This window comes from Clinocottus analis, unplaced genomic scaffold, assembly GCF_023055335.1.
Source record: "Clinocottus analis isolate CAN_PGR_092001 unplaced genomic scaffold, fCliAna1.0.p SCAF_9, whole genome shotgun sequence".
Taxonomy (NCBI): Eukaryota; Metazoa; Chordata; class Actinopteri; order Perciformes; family Cottidae; genus Clinocottus; species Clinocottus analis.
In genome coordinates this window covers 8,463,499-8,475,593 of record NW_027176251.1, presented here as the reverse complement: position 1 = coordinate 8,475,593, position 12,095 = coordinate 8,463,499, and the positions used below count along the sequence as shown (strand labels likewise).

The window sequence follows — 12,095 nt, the reverse complement described above, 5'->3', positions numbered from 1 at the left end:
CTATGTCATCTGAACAGCATGTGTCGTTAGAAGGGGTCATCAGTCTGAGGTGAGGGCGGTCTGCGTGTTGTAGGCTGGAGATGGGGATGTGTCTTCTGCTTCATTTACGCCATCTTGGCCCTCATATTTTCAAACTGCATCTGGATCCAGTCCCTGAGGAGGAAAAGACAAAACATAAACGTATTACACATATTACACGCATCAGAAGAGAAGGAATGTTAAAGGGCTATAAGTCTGTCAGCACCACAGTGACGAGACAGTTCCCTTTACGTTCAGTCCGTTCAAAACTTTTGGAAAGGCTAAAGTGTAAACTGGGACAATGTTGTTGTTTTTTGTATCTAAAATTTCAGCGTTGATGTTCTGCGGTTAGTAAAGTGACAACAATATTTGTTTCAGTTCCAAGAGTGATGCAAATGAAATGTCAAACATAGCTGTTGTTCATTTCAGACGAGAAACAAATTTAGTGTGTTTAAGCATAAAAGTGTTTTAGGAGGGTGACGCATAACACCAGACTGGAGTCAACATGTCAACATGAAGACCTTGAGGTATCACTGTTGGTTAGCCCCTTCGTTTTGTGTTAGTGTTCTGTAACCAACATCTCTGTTCACGGGTTAGTTTTGACCCACGTCTTAAATCAGCTGTAAAATACACTAAACACAATTATCTATTATCCAGTTTGTTTTTCATCTATTGGTTACCTTGTCAGGCTTTCTTATCCATGACAATATTGTTGTATCTTTTAATATTTTGGGTGTGTGCCTCTTTTCTTTGTCAGGATACCGCTCAATTTTAATTAAAAAAATTGTAAAATGAACCTCAAGAGAATCATATGAATTAATAAAAGGCTGTTGTGTTACCTGACTACTGAGGGGTACTAGAACATCTCTTAAATACATTTGTGGTATTGTGTTTTTTTTTCAATAATATGAACTATAGTAACATGTATGATGTTTGGAGTCAATTTTTCAGCAATATAAATTTAGTACAAACACAAAATGAAAGTCATAAAAAAATATTTAGAGTTGCAAAGGTCAAAAAAACAACAACCAATTAAACAAATCTTAATTTTATAACTGAGTTGAAACCGACCATAACAACAAAAATTTAACCAGAGCATTTGATAATTTAGTAAAGAAATTGTTTTTGTTTTATTTTGTTGAAAAAGAGGCTCCTGACAAACTCAAAAAGTATTGAAGCAATAAACACATTTTATGTGGTTCTTTTTTTGCATTTAAAACCTAAAACAGGTTGGTGCTGACCCGAACATAAGAGGAAGGTTAAAATATACAGATTATGACGCCACTGAGCAAATAATAATTGCATAATGTAAAGTCAGCACACTAATGGGGTGAACCTAAGGTCATCCCCCACCACTGTGTGCACTATCTAATCATTGTTCACAAAGAAGAGGGTCTGACTAAAGAGGTCAGATGTCTCAAGTTATGTTCAGAAATGTGTCCCTGTTACACATTTAGTGTAAAATGAAATCATGATGTGGTCAGAGTGTGTCCATCAGATAAGGTGAGATATGATGCAGGAGGACCATAGTTCAGCACCGATAGCACTATATCTTTTAAATTATGAAGTTATTTAATGTAAACAATGCAAAGAATGGAACCTTAACCTTTATTTAAACGTGTTTTTATGCCTGTAATATTTTAGATACATTAATAAATCAGTCAATCTGCTGCAGTGTTTTAACCACTGTGTTTTAATTAATTGCAGTAGTTTATGTAACATATCGGACCATACTTTTGTGCCCAAAGCTTTTTGTCAACATGAATTTATAAATGCAGTACATCAGAAGTTCTTATTTTCTTTCCATGAAAAAATACTGATGCCAACACAAACAGTTATTTTTTTTTAATATCTTTATCGCACATTTTCCAGATTATTTTAAAATTATGTAAAACATCTCTTTACAGAGAGGCAACGTAACTATGTCATCTGGTCAGCACATATGTGTCGTTAGAAGAGGTCAGAGGTCCGAGGTGGGGGTGGAGGGCAGTTTGTAGGCTGGAGCCGGGGACGTGTCTCCTGGTTCATTTACGCGAAGTGCTCCTTCATTTTTTCTATTTGTGTCTGGAACCAATCCCTGAGGAGGAGGAGACAACAAAAAAACGCTTGTTACACATGTTTCAATTGTACATTATATATGTTTGCCATATTATAGTGAGCGCTTACCGTGAGTCCACTGCAAATTTGCTGGTTTTGATGTCTTCAAATGTCGCCTTGGCCTTCTCGGCCAGGTTGCTGGTCACATCAGACACCTGTTGTGTAAAGTCAGCGAACTTCTGCTCCATGGTCTGCTCCTGAGCCTCTGGAGGAGAGAGCGATGGACGGAGACGGACAAAGTTACACGACATGGAAGAGGAAAAACAAAAACCGTAGCAGCAAGGATTAAAATAAATAAATAAGCATAAACCTTTTTAACACAAGACCTACCTGTGTATGCGACAAAAGCCAGCATCAGCACGGCAACGGCAAGGTACACTCTCATCTTGGCGGTGGTTCACTGAGGAGGAAGGAACTTTTTTTTAAAAAAAACAGCTTGCGGTTTATTCCTGTCTCACATAAACACGTCTACATGGCACAAGCATCAAAAGAGAGAAGCAATATTAAAGGGCTATACGTACGTCAGCACCAAAGCGACTGAACAGCTCCCTTTACGTCCAGTCCGTTCTTTACAATTTAATAACTTAAAGCTTAATATCCTTGTGGTTGAATTTGATTTTATTAATGTTGACATGCAAGTTTCGCCATGACTAAGAAACAATTCTCCCCGGGTTAAAGCAACACTTTTGAAATAAAAGGCTACAGTGTGAACTGGGTCAATTATAGTTTTTGTTTTGTATCTATACTTTCAGCGTCGGTGTTCTGCGGTTAGGAAAGTGACAACGATATTTTTTCCAGGTTCAAGAGTGATGCAAATGAAATGTCAAACATACCTGTTGTCCGTTTCAGATGAAGGGGAAAAAAATAATGTGTTTGAGCATCTAAGTGTGTTCCTCTTTATAAACCCGCTCGGTTTTAGGAGGGTGACGTACAACACCAGACTTCAGTCAACATGTCCACGTGGAGACCTTGAGGCATAACTGCCCTCTTGATTTGGCCAGCACCGGTGTAATTGCATTAAAAGATACTGATTATGATAAAGACGCCACTGAGCAAATAATAATTGCATAATGTAAAGTCAGCACACTGATGGGGTGAACCTAAGCTCATCCCCCAGCACTGCGTGCACTATCTATTTATCGTTCACAAAGAAGAGGGTCTGACTAAAGAGGTCAGATGTCTTAAGTTATTATCAGACATGTGTCCCTGTTACACATTTAGTGTAAAATAAAATCATGATGTTGCCGTAGTGTGTCCCTTAGCAACACTGTCAATAGATATGTTGAGACGTGATGCAGGAGGAGCATAGTTCAGCACTGATAGCACTATATCTAATAGAGCTGCGCTATTCAGAAAGCTCCTTTGGACTTGAAGTGTTAACCAAGTGCTCCGTGTCAAACAGCCTAACATTTATTGGTGATGACTAACTAAGATGTGTTATATCAAGTAACTGGCCTGCTCCAGGATCCGATTTGACTGAATACACCTGACTGTCAAAATGAAAATTCATATTTGAGATTTATGCACATCTTGTAGATTAGCTAGCTGCACACATCACACCTTTGGTGGTGTGAGAAATATTCAGATGCTTTACTTTACTTTAAAAGAACTGCATGACGGAAATGCATTACCTGCTCCTGCAGGTAATTATCTCACAGAAGTTTCAGTATTATATTATTATAATATTCAATCATTATTATTTATGATTCAACATATAAGGGTAATATTGGATTTGGTTAAGGTAGAGATACTTTTACTTTTAATTAAGGCAATACTGACAGGCAAAAACATTGTTAATTTTTCATACAGTAGTCAATTTGGAGAAGTAATGCTAATTCTGCTTCCACAAGATCTTTTTCAGGTAGAGGTAGAAATACATTTTTTATTTTATTTTTTGCGTTTGTATATTTCTCCTAAATTCAGCAAATATTAGCATTTGACAATTCAATTCCTATATAAATCAGACATTTCACATGGGGTTTGTTCATATTCATAGCATAGTTACACAATGTTTGTAATGTATAATATCATTGCAAACATGTTTTTTACCCACACTAACCTCTAGAAAAAAAAACTCTGACATGAGTCACAAAATGAATGTTTATTTTTTTAACCTGGCTTTATCCAATGTTTAGATTGCTGTTCTGGAAATGTATGCAAATTGACACACATTTAATAAGATAATGTTCCATATGCATGTTTTAAATAAAAATTGTAATGCAAAAAAGATTTTTCTTAATGTAAATAATCAACTGGTTTTGTGACAATTGCTAATAGTTAACAATTTTAACCTCTTCACCTGGGATGTAAAAAATCGCTTAGAAAAGTAGGTATGTCTGTTAAATAAATGTAGTACAGTTAAATGTTCAACATTCAACTCTGATATAGTTGAATATAAGTACAATATTTTTTTCTTTCCATCGTAGTTACATTCTTTAATGTGTATTGATTATTTACTCTTTTTTGTCAACTCCGCTGTTTGAATAGTTTCCTAAGACCTACATTTCTAAAGATATTTTGTTAATGGGGCAGAAGTCAGCTTTTACTCAGATGTCTTTTCTGTAATGTCCTGTTCTTATTTGGTATATTTTTCCATTTACTTCTCTACTAAGTACCTATCACCTCATTTGATATCTCCCTTTAGCCAGACCTTCCCTTATTAAAAGGGAAGTGAGTCAGACAAAACAGTATGTGGTCCATAAGTTAGAGTGCAACAGAAAAACAATACAGTTTGTTGAACTGCAATAACCCCTCACACCAACTGTGACCTGAATGAGAGCAAAGAAGTCTTTCTTTGAAGCTTTGATATCTGTGTTCACACCAAGTGGTCTGCTGCAAAGAGCCAAATGCCAATTTATTGCAAACAATTTGGCCTATAACGTGCTATTGCTAGAATGAATAGCCTACAATTGAGTTAAATGAGCCTTCACGTGCTTTAACACCCACATATTACATCCGAAAGACGAAATCTCCATCTCTTTTGTCATGAAGTGGCCAGTGGGTTTATGTATGAGCTTGTGATTGCGTGCATGTAAGCTCCTCTTGAATAATTGTGGGAGGCATAGGGCGTGAAAGTGCACGTCTTGCGTGCTCCAAATTGGCAATAACAAGCTTACAAAAAGGCTGTTTTTGTGTTTGACCGAGGGCTCATGTGGTGACTGATTTTGTGTGCCAGCTCTGAAGAGGAGGGAAAGGATGGAAAGAATAAAGGGGTCGCAGTAATAAAGAAAATCCCTGCATGGTGTGTTTCTGGGGGGTTACTTGCAGTCATGGGCTAGCTAGCACCTGCTAGTTTGTGAGACTTTTTTTGGAAATTGCTGAGCAGACACCCAATAGGAGCAGACAGAGCAGAAGTGCTGATCTCGCTTGATGCTTGTGGTTTTCCTGTTTTTCCATCCTTGACTGATCAGTGCAACAATAGACAGTTTAAAGTAGGAGTTTCAGTTGTCTGTTATTTGCCAAACAGTGGTTCCTGAAAGAAGTGATATCATCGAGGGACAAACACCCGTCATGGTGTTAGTCATTCTTTAATTTGTACATGCAATGCCCTTTAACCCAGATAGAAAGGGTAAACATGTTTTTTTGTAATGAGGCTGCTCGTAGAGCGAAGAAGCTTCAATTAACAAATAATTTGACTTTCAGATATCAATGTCATTTATTTTGCATATCTCTAAATATTAATACAATTCCAAGCCACAAGTCTGTATGATTATTGTTACTGGGATTTTGTCTTTATTTCTGTGAAGAGTTAAATAGGAAATGTGAAAACATAGAGAGGGGAGCGACATCCAACAAAAGTGTCCAGTCCGATTCAAACCGTGGATGATGACGTTGTAGCATCGTGCAAACTCAAAATTACTGACATAAAGCAAGCATTCATTATATTGGATTGATTCTCTAATTGTCAGTTCATGTCATCTTCATGAATTCATATCTTATAGTTTAGTCTTAATTCAGACATGTCAAAGTGGCTCTTAAACAGTTACCATGTCCTTGTTTTAAATAAATCTCAGAAAAACGTGTTCTGCTCTTTTCTGTTTCTTTATGAAGCAAATTATGTTTACTTTATCTTCCAAAAAAAGAAAACACAGCTGCAACATTGTGCAGCATGGATTCGAGTGGAGGGGTCAGATGAGAGGAGAGGAGATGAACGCGGGACAAATGGTGTCCTCTACTGGCCTCTGCTCTGCACTTCAAAGGAAAAGTCCTGCTGAGTCTGATAAGCAGTGACTTTTCTTTTTTTCATTTGAGTGAGTCTGAGTTCAGGACATTCACCACTATCTTTCCCTCTTAGGCAATCCAGATGTGTGGCAAGAGGAAAAGTTCACAATTTGGCTTTTTGCAACCTATAGCATCACAAAGTATTTTCTTAATCACTATACAACCCGTCAGAAAAATGAAATGTAAATTTAGGAAGACCCACACTGAATTGTTTCTATATATCTTTTTTGGGCACATTTTAATTTCTTTAATAGCCGACGGTGAGAGAGAGGAATTATTCGCTGCCAGAAACAAACATAGCGGTTCAATGCATCTTAAGAGGATGAACATGCTTGCAAACATATGCATGCATGTGGGCATACTCTACAAAAAAAAATATGAATATCGCTAATTGGCCGGTCCGAGCAAAGATGCATGACTTGTATTATGGTATGAGCCTAGATAAGGTTGAAATGATAGCATCACCATAAAACTAATCCAATTGAGGGTGCAGTGTTTCCAAATTCCTGCTTGGATCAAAAGAAAAGAATCTGGGAACAGATCTTTACAAGTCTGGACTAGCAAAACTACAGGGGTTGTAGAGGTTGGCCATCTTAAGTGCAAATGAAGAAAGGGAGACAATTGGGGTAGAGTACAAAACATAACCTTTTGTAAGATTACTTCTGTAAGACAGTCAAGGGGCCCCGGTGTTCAAAGCGGTCAATAACTTCTTTTAAATGCATTTCATAATTAGCCCCATCACCTTTTGCAGCACTTGCTAATGTAAATTGTATGATGAAAAAGTTTATTAGAAGTTGCTCAAGAGGATATTACTTTAGTCAGTTTATTTTAGACATTACAGCTGCTATAGAGACTAAATGTACAAAGGAGTAGCTTTGTGAAGTTTCAACTTGTGACTGAACCTCCTCTTAAATAGATTACTCAAGCATCAAAGAAACAAAATGTAAACAGGGGATATTTTCTAAGTTCTTTATTCACTCAGCACAGTGTGCTGACAATGAGCAGCATGGTGGGCATACGACACACAAGGGACACTAATGTCAGATTAAAAAGGACAGACAGCATTACACTCACTGATTGTCAATAAAAAAAAAAAGCAAATGCAAAAGTTTTACATTGTTCCGTGTGAAGCACAACAAGAAATGCACAGAATACAGCGGGACAATTTAGTTGCTCACTTCTCCAAAAACAAGCAGACACTTGTGCGGCCATCTTCTGATAAAAATCATTATTCAGTGCATTTATTGAAAAGAAATATGTGTGGACAGTAGTTATGTATACAACCAAACAAAATGCAGGAAGCTCAATACGAAACAGTGAAATGCAAAGCATATTACCAAAAATTGTTTCTGTTGCAAAGGCCGTTACTGACAGGGGAGCTAGTGTTCAGTGATCAAGGGAGGTGATGGGAGAAGAAAGGGCAACGATGCTGTAAAGAACCCAAACAGACAGCTGAAGGCCGTTATGTAAAAGACGCACCCAACCCCCGCCATCTCATCACACCCCTTATCCTGAACAATAGAGCACCCTAATGAAGTAACCCCCAACTCCACCCTTCTTTACCAGGGTATTAAGAACTCAGACTCTTCTTTATGAAGTGGCAGCGGTCTCCTTGACCTTCTCCATGATGTTCTCAACCTGCTCACGGATCTGGGTGGCATAAGGGGAGATCATCTCGGTCAGTTCGTCGATCTTGCCTTCCAGGGAGGTGCGCAGGTCCTGCACGGTGGACTCCAGCTGGGTCTTGATGCCTTCAGCCTGGGTCTCCAGCTGCTCGCCCAAGCCTTCAGCCTGGGTCTTCAGAATGGTGGAGATGTCAGTCAGCTTCTTGCTGGCGGAGTCACTGGCCTGCTGGACGTAGGGCTCAACATTCTCCCTCATGCTGTCGAAGTTCTGGGCGGAGCGGGACTGGATCTCGCCCAGGTAGGTGGCCACGGTGCTTGGGAGGGCAAAGGAGACATTTAGATTTCATGGAAAGAAAAACAAGTTGAAGTGTAAAACAAGTCACTCCACTTACTTGCGAATCTCCTCAGTGTCCTTGTTCAGGCGTTTCTTCAGCTTGTGGGAATAGGAGCCGATGCGGCCGCGAACATCCTCGGAGTTCTGCGCCATCATGGTCTTGAGCTCACCCAGATACTCAGTGCTGCGCTCCTTGGCATCCAGCATGTCCTTCTGGAGTTTGTTGGCCAGAAGCTGCAGGTCCTGAGAAATCTGTCCAGTGGAGCTAGCAGTGTAGGGGGTCAGCTTAGTATTGATGTCATCTCTATATGCGGTCAGCTCTGCCATGCTGTCGGTGATCAGAGTGCTGCAGGCAGGAGAACAAGATGGTCACACATGACAAATTAGGATTGTAACCAGTTCAAGGATGTGGGTTCTCAGAAGAACATGTTTGGAAATGAGACCAAGATAAAAGTGTGGAGGTGGAGGTAGTGAAACTAAGGATTAACTAAGCCTTGCCTATTGAAAACATGATGATAAGATAATGTAACATTAACTTACTCTAGCTCCCTGGTGAGCTGAGAGGCCTTGAGGTCGTGCACCACTGCATCAGCCTTTTGGTTCAGGTCAGCGATGTACTGCCAGAAACGATCCACAGTTTCTTCCCATCTTGTGGTGGCATCAGTCTGGCGCACAACACGGGCATTGCAGCCTAATATGGGAACAGTGGAAAGATTGGATAAATAAACAAATCTGATCAATGAATTAGTGTTGCCAAGCCGAGACCAAGTCAGTGCACTTACCAGTGATGACCGCCAGAGCAAGGATCAGAGCTACAGCCTTCATGGTTGGTGGTTGTTGGATAGACAGATACTGCTGCAAATTTAAAAAAAAATTAAAAATTAAAAAGAGGGTGGGGGGGGGGGGGGGGCATTAAACTGAAATTCTGCCATCAAGTATTACAGCTGAACAAACTTCCTCCTTGCAAGACTATAATGTTAAGCACTATATATATTTATACATATAAATGAATGATATATTAAAAAACATCAAGGTTTTAGTTTTTTCAATTAAAAAAAAGCCACCGTTTTGAATAAATATCGCCACGTGGTATAACTAAGCAGCATGACGATCTCAAACAAGAAATCCCGATTCTAACGTGGACATGAGCAGTCGCCATAAGCCTCGCGCCGTGCGGTGCGGTCCTACCACTCACCTGAGGGGTTGCGCTTCCTCTGTGCTCCCTGCATGGTGACTGTGGGTTTTTATACAGTGGCAGGAGACCGTTGCGCGAGGAGGGGGAGGGGTGGATGCCCGCGAGCTTTCACGTGGTGATGATGATTTGTCTGCACGGATTCCGGTTTCCCTCCACGCAACGCTTCACCAACACCGCGTCCGAAGTTCTCACAGGTTTGTATTGTTTGGTTGATTAAGCAATCTGGATGTCACGAGAATAACACGGTGGAAGTTTCACGTCGTGTTTTTTTTCTCCACGACTTACACAGCCTGCACAACAGTGAACCTTCCATGTGTTAGAAAAATAACAAATTACATTTTCAGAAGTTTTTGGGGAGCCTGCTTTACTTTTTTCATTATTTCTGTACTCCGAGGTTGGACTAGTCTTCATCTTTTACTCAAATTGTAGTCTCACTACAATGTGGTATACAATGTAAGATACTCCCATACAAGGCTGGTGAGATTAAGCTGTCAATCAGTTTTATAGTGCTTTGTTTAAATTATTACATAACCCGAGTCTGTAAAGTAACTATGGTGGCCAATGAAGCAATGTATTGGAGAATGAAACACTGCATTTATGTCTGGAATGTGGAGTTGGAGTATAAGATAACATAAAAAATTGACCAATTGAGCACAAACAATGAACCTTCAATGTGTGCCTAAATTCAATTGAGTAAATGTACTTTGTTAATCCCCCCCACACCCCTCCCCCCACCACTGAAAACAGAAATAAAAGCATTTATCAGAACAATAGTTACTTAGAAAGATGAACTATGAATCATGATTGCATCAGGATCGCTTCAGTGTCTGCCACAAATTGTAAATCGGTAGTGAAATCAGTGCTTCTGATTCTTCAACATATTTTGCTGCTAGTTCCATTATTCTTAGACACCTTTACTTTTAATACAGGGTGGTGTGCTACTTTTCCTCCATGTGCATTGCAGGTTTTGTGTTAAGTCACAACAACTTTGCAGGTATTTCTTTGATCCTGATCACCAAGTGTTCTCATGGGAATAATTCCCCTGACGCCTAGACGCGAATACCCTTTTACACTTGCATTGTGAACTAAATGATCTGCCGTTGCTGACCGTTGACACCCCAACTATCTACCCCCTTCAGTCACACAACCCCCAACACATATGGCAGGTACAAGAAGGATTACAAGTAATAAAGTACAGAGGGCATCAACTATTTGTATTACATGAAAACTGGACAATACAAAGTAAATTATACAGGAACCATGGAGGAAAAAAAACATATCTTTTTATATGATGTTTGTATACAGAGGACAAGAAATGAATAGGATTTATTTTTCATTGGGAGATTAAAGGGGATGTTTGATACAGAAAGAAGGTGTTTTACCTCATTTTGCAGAGCAAAACTGTCCCGAATAATCGTTGTTTCTTGCTCTGATTCGATCACTGACCTTTGCCCTTTAGGGGGCAAAGGTCAGTGTTGGGCTCTGTGTTGTCACCCAAACATTATTTTCTTTTCCTGAAAATCAACTTTACACAGGAACAAAGTTTAAATGGGTTGGCTTGGTTAGATAATTAGTGTGAGAACATGATAGCATTAGTGTGTGATAACCCAAAGGGGTCAACTGTGGGTTAAGGAGGAGATGTGTTGCAAACAGACAGATACTGTATGTTCAGCTAGATAACAAGTCCCATCCAGTTCAAACGCACAAACAAATCAAGATCAGTAATCTGCCTAAAACATTGTCACATAATGACTGTTTTTGTTTTGATTCCAGAACATGTTTGAGCTCCTCTGAAACATTCACCTACACCACTGAGCTGCATTTCCAGCATGGCGATAACAAACATTAACTACATATTTTGTGCGTGCATTCTGCAGCTATGTTGGACCAAAATGAGCAAACTATACGCACCAACAAAGGTCACAGGACGGCACAAACTCTGAATGGCATGCCTGACTTGGTTGAACGGGGGGGAAGTGAATCAGAGAGATTCAAGAAAAAGCAAGAGGTAATACAGTAAGGTATCACGCGCAGTCATCAAAACTACAGCGGCTTCTCCTTTTGCTCCACAATAACACAGGCAATGATTGACGTCTACTTAGATGGCATGAACAAACGTAACCCCAGCGAGATGACTGTTTCTGTCAGCTGGTTTGAAGAATGAGGTTTTTAGTTAAGATCTCATCCCTCCAAACAGGCGAAAACGAGTCAGTGAGGTTACTGCAGTTGAGTCTGTGGGTTAAACGTTTGTAATCAGGGTGTTCAAGTTCAAAATGGAGTGTTTTTCCTCCATCCATCTCAGAGTCAGCTGATGTGTGCAGCCTGAGCCAATTGTCTGAGCAGGGCTGTCGTGTTTATAGCACCGTCTCACTGGAATGAAGAGGTCCGAGGTTTGATGCATAGCAGCTCATGCGTGTCCATCAACAAAATTAACCCTGAGTGTCATTGCTGCATGCTGTCATTATTTTTTGGAGCCTCAGTCTCATGTTCAAGCAGAGAAGAAACTTGTTTCTTAATAATCACAAGTATTTTATTTGGCTGAGCATGAGTGGAAATCAGCATGAATTGCATTTAAGTAAGAATAGCTTGACATTTTAGGAAATAC

The 12,095-nt window shown here is 39.6% G+C and overlaps 2 protein-coding genes across 2 annotated transcripts; both read right to left on the bottom strand.

Moving 5' to 3' along the window:
- Positions 1-1,853: 1,853 nt before the first annotated feature.
- Positions 1,854-2,512, bottom strand: apoc1 (apolipoprotein C-I). The gene is made up of 3 exons (XM_068570434.1): positions 2,446-2,512; positions 2,185-2,320; positions 1,854-2,095 (listed from the first exon to the last, which is right to left on the bottom strand). The coding sequence occupies exons 1-3, from the start codon at positions 2,498-2,500 to the stop codon at positions 2,047-2,049; spliced, it is 240 nt and encodes a 79-aa protein (XP_068426535.1). The 5' UTR covers positions 2,501-2,512; the 3' UTR covers positions 1,854-2,046.
- A 4,779-nt stretch (positions 2,513-7,291) lies between these two features.
- apoeb (apolipoprotein Eb) lies at positions 7,292-9,547 on the bottom strand. Its single transcript, XM_068569272.1, has 5 exons — positions 9,491-9,547; positions 9,078-9,150; positions 8,836-8,986; positions 8,354-8,641; positions 7,292-8,275 (listed from the first exon to the last, which is right to left on the bottom strand). Exons 2-5 carry the CDS (start codon positions 9,118-9,120, stop codon positions 7,927-7,929), a joined length of 831 nt encoding a protein of 276 aa, XP_068425373.1. The 5' UTR covers positions 9,121-9,150; positions 9,491-9,547; the 3' UTR covers positions 7,292-7,926.
- Between the last annotated feature and the right edge of the window lie 2,548 nt (positions 9,548-12,095).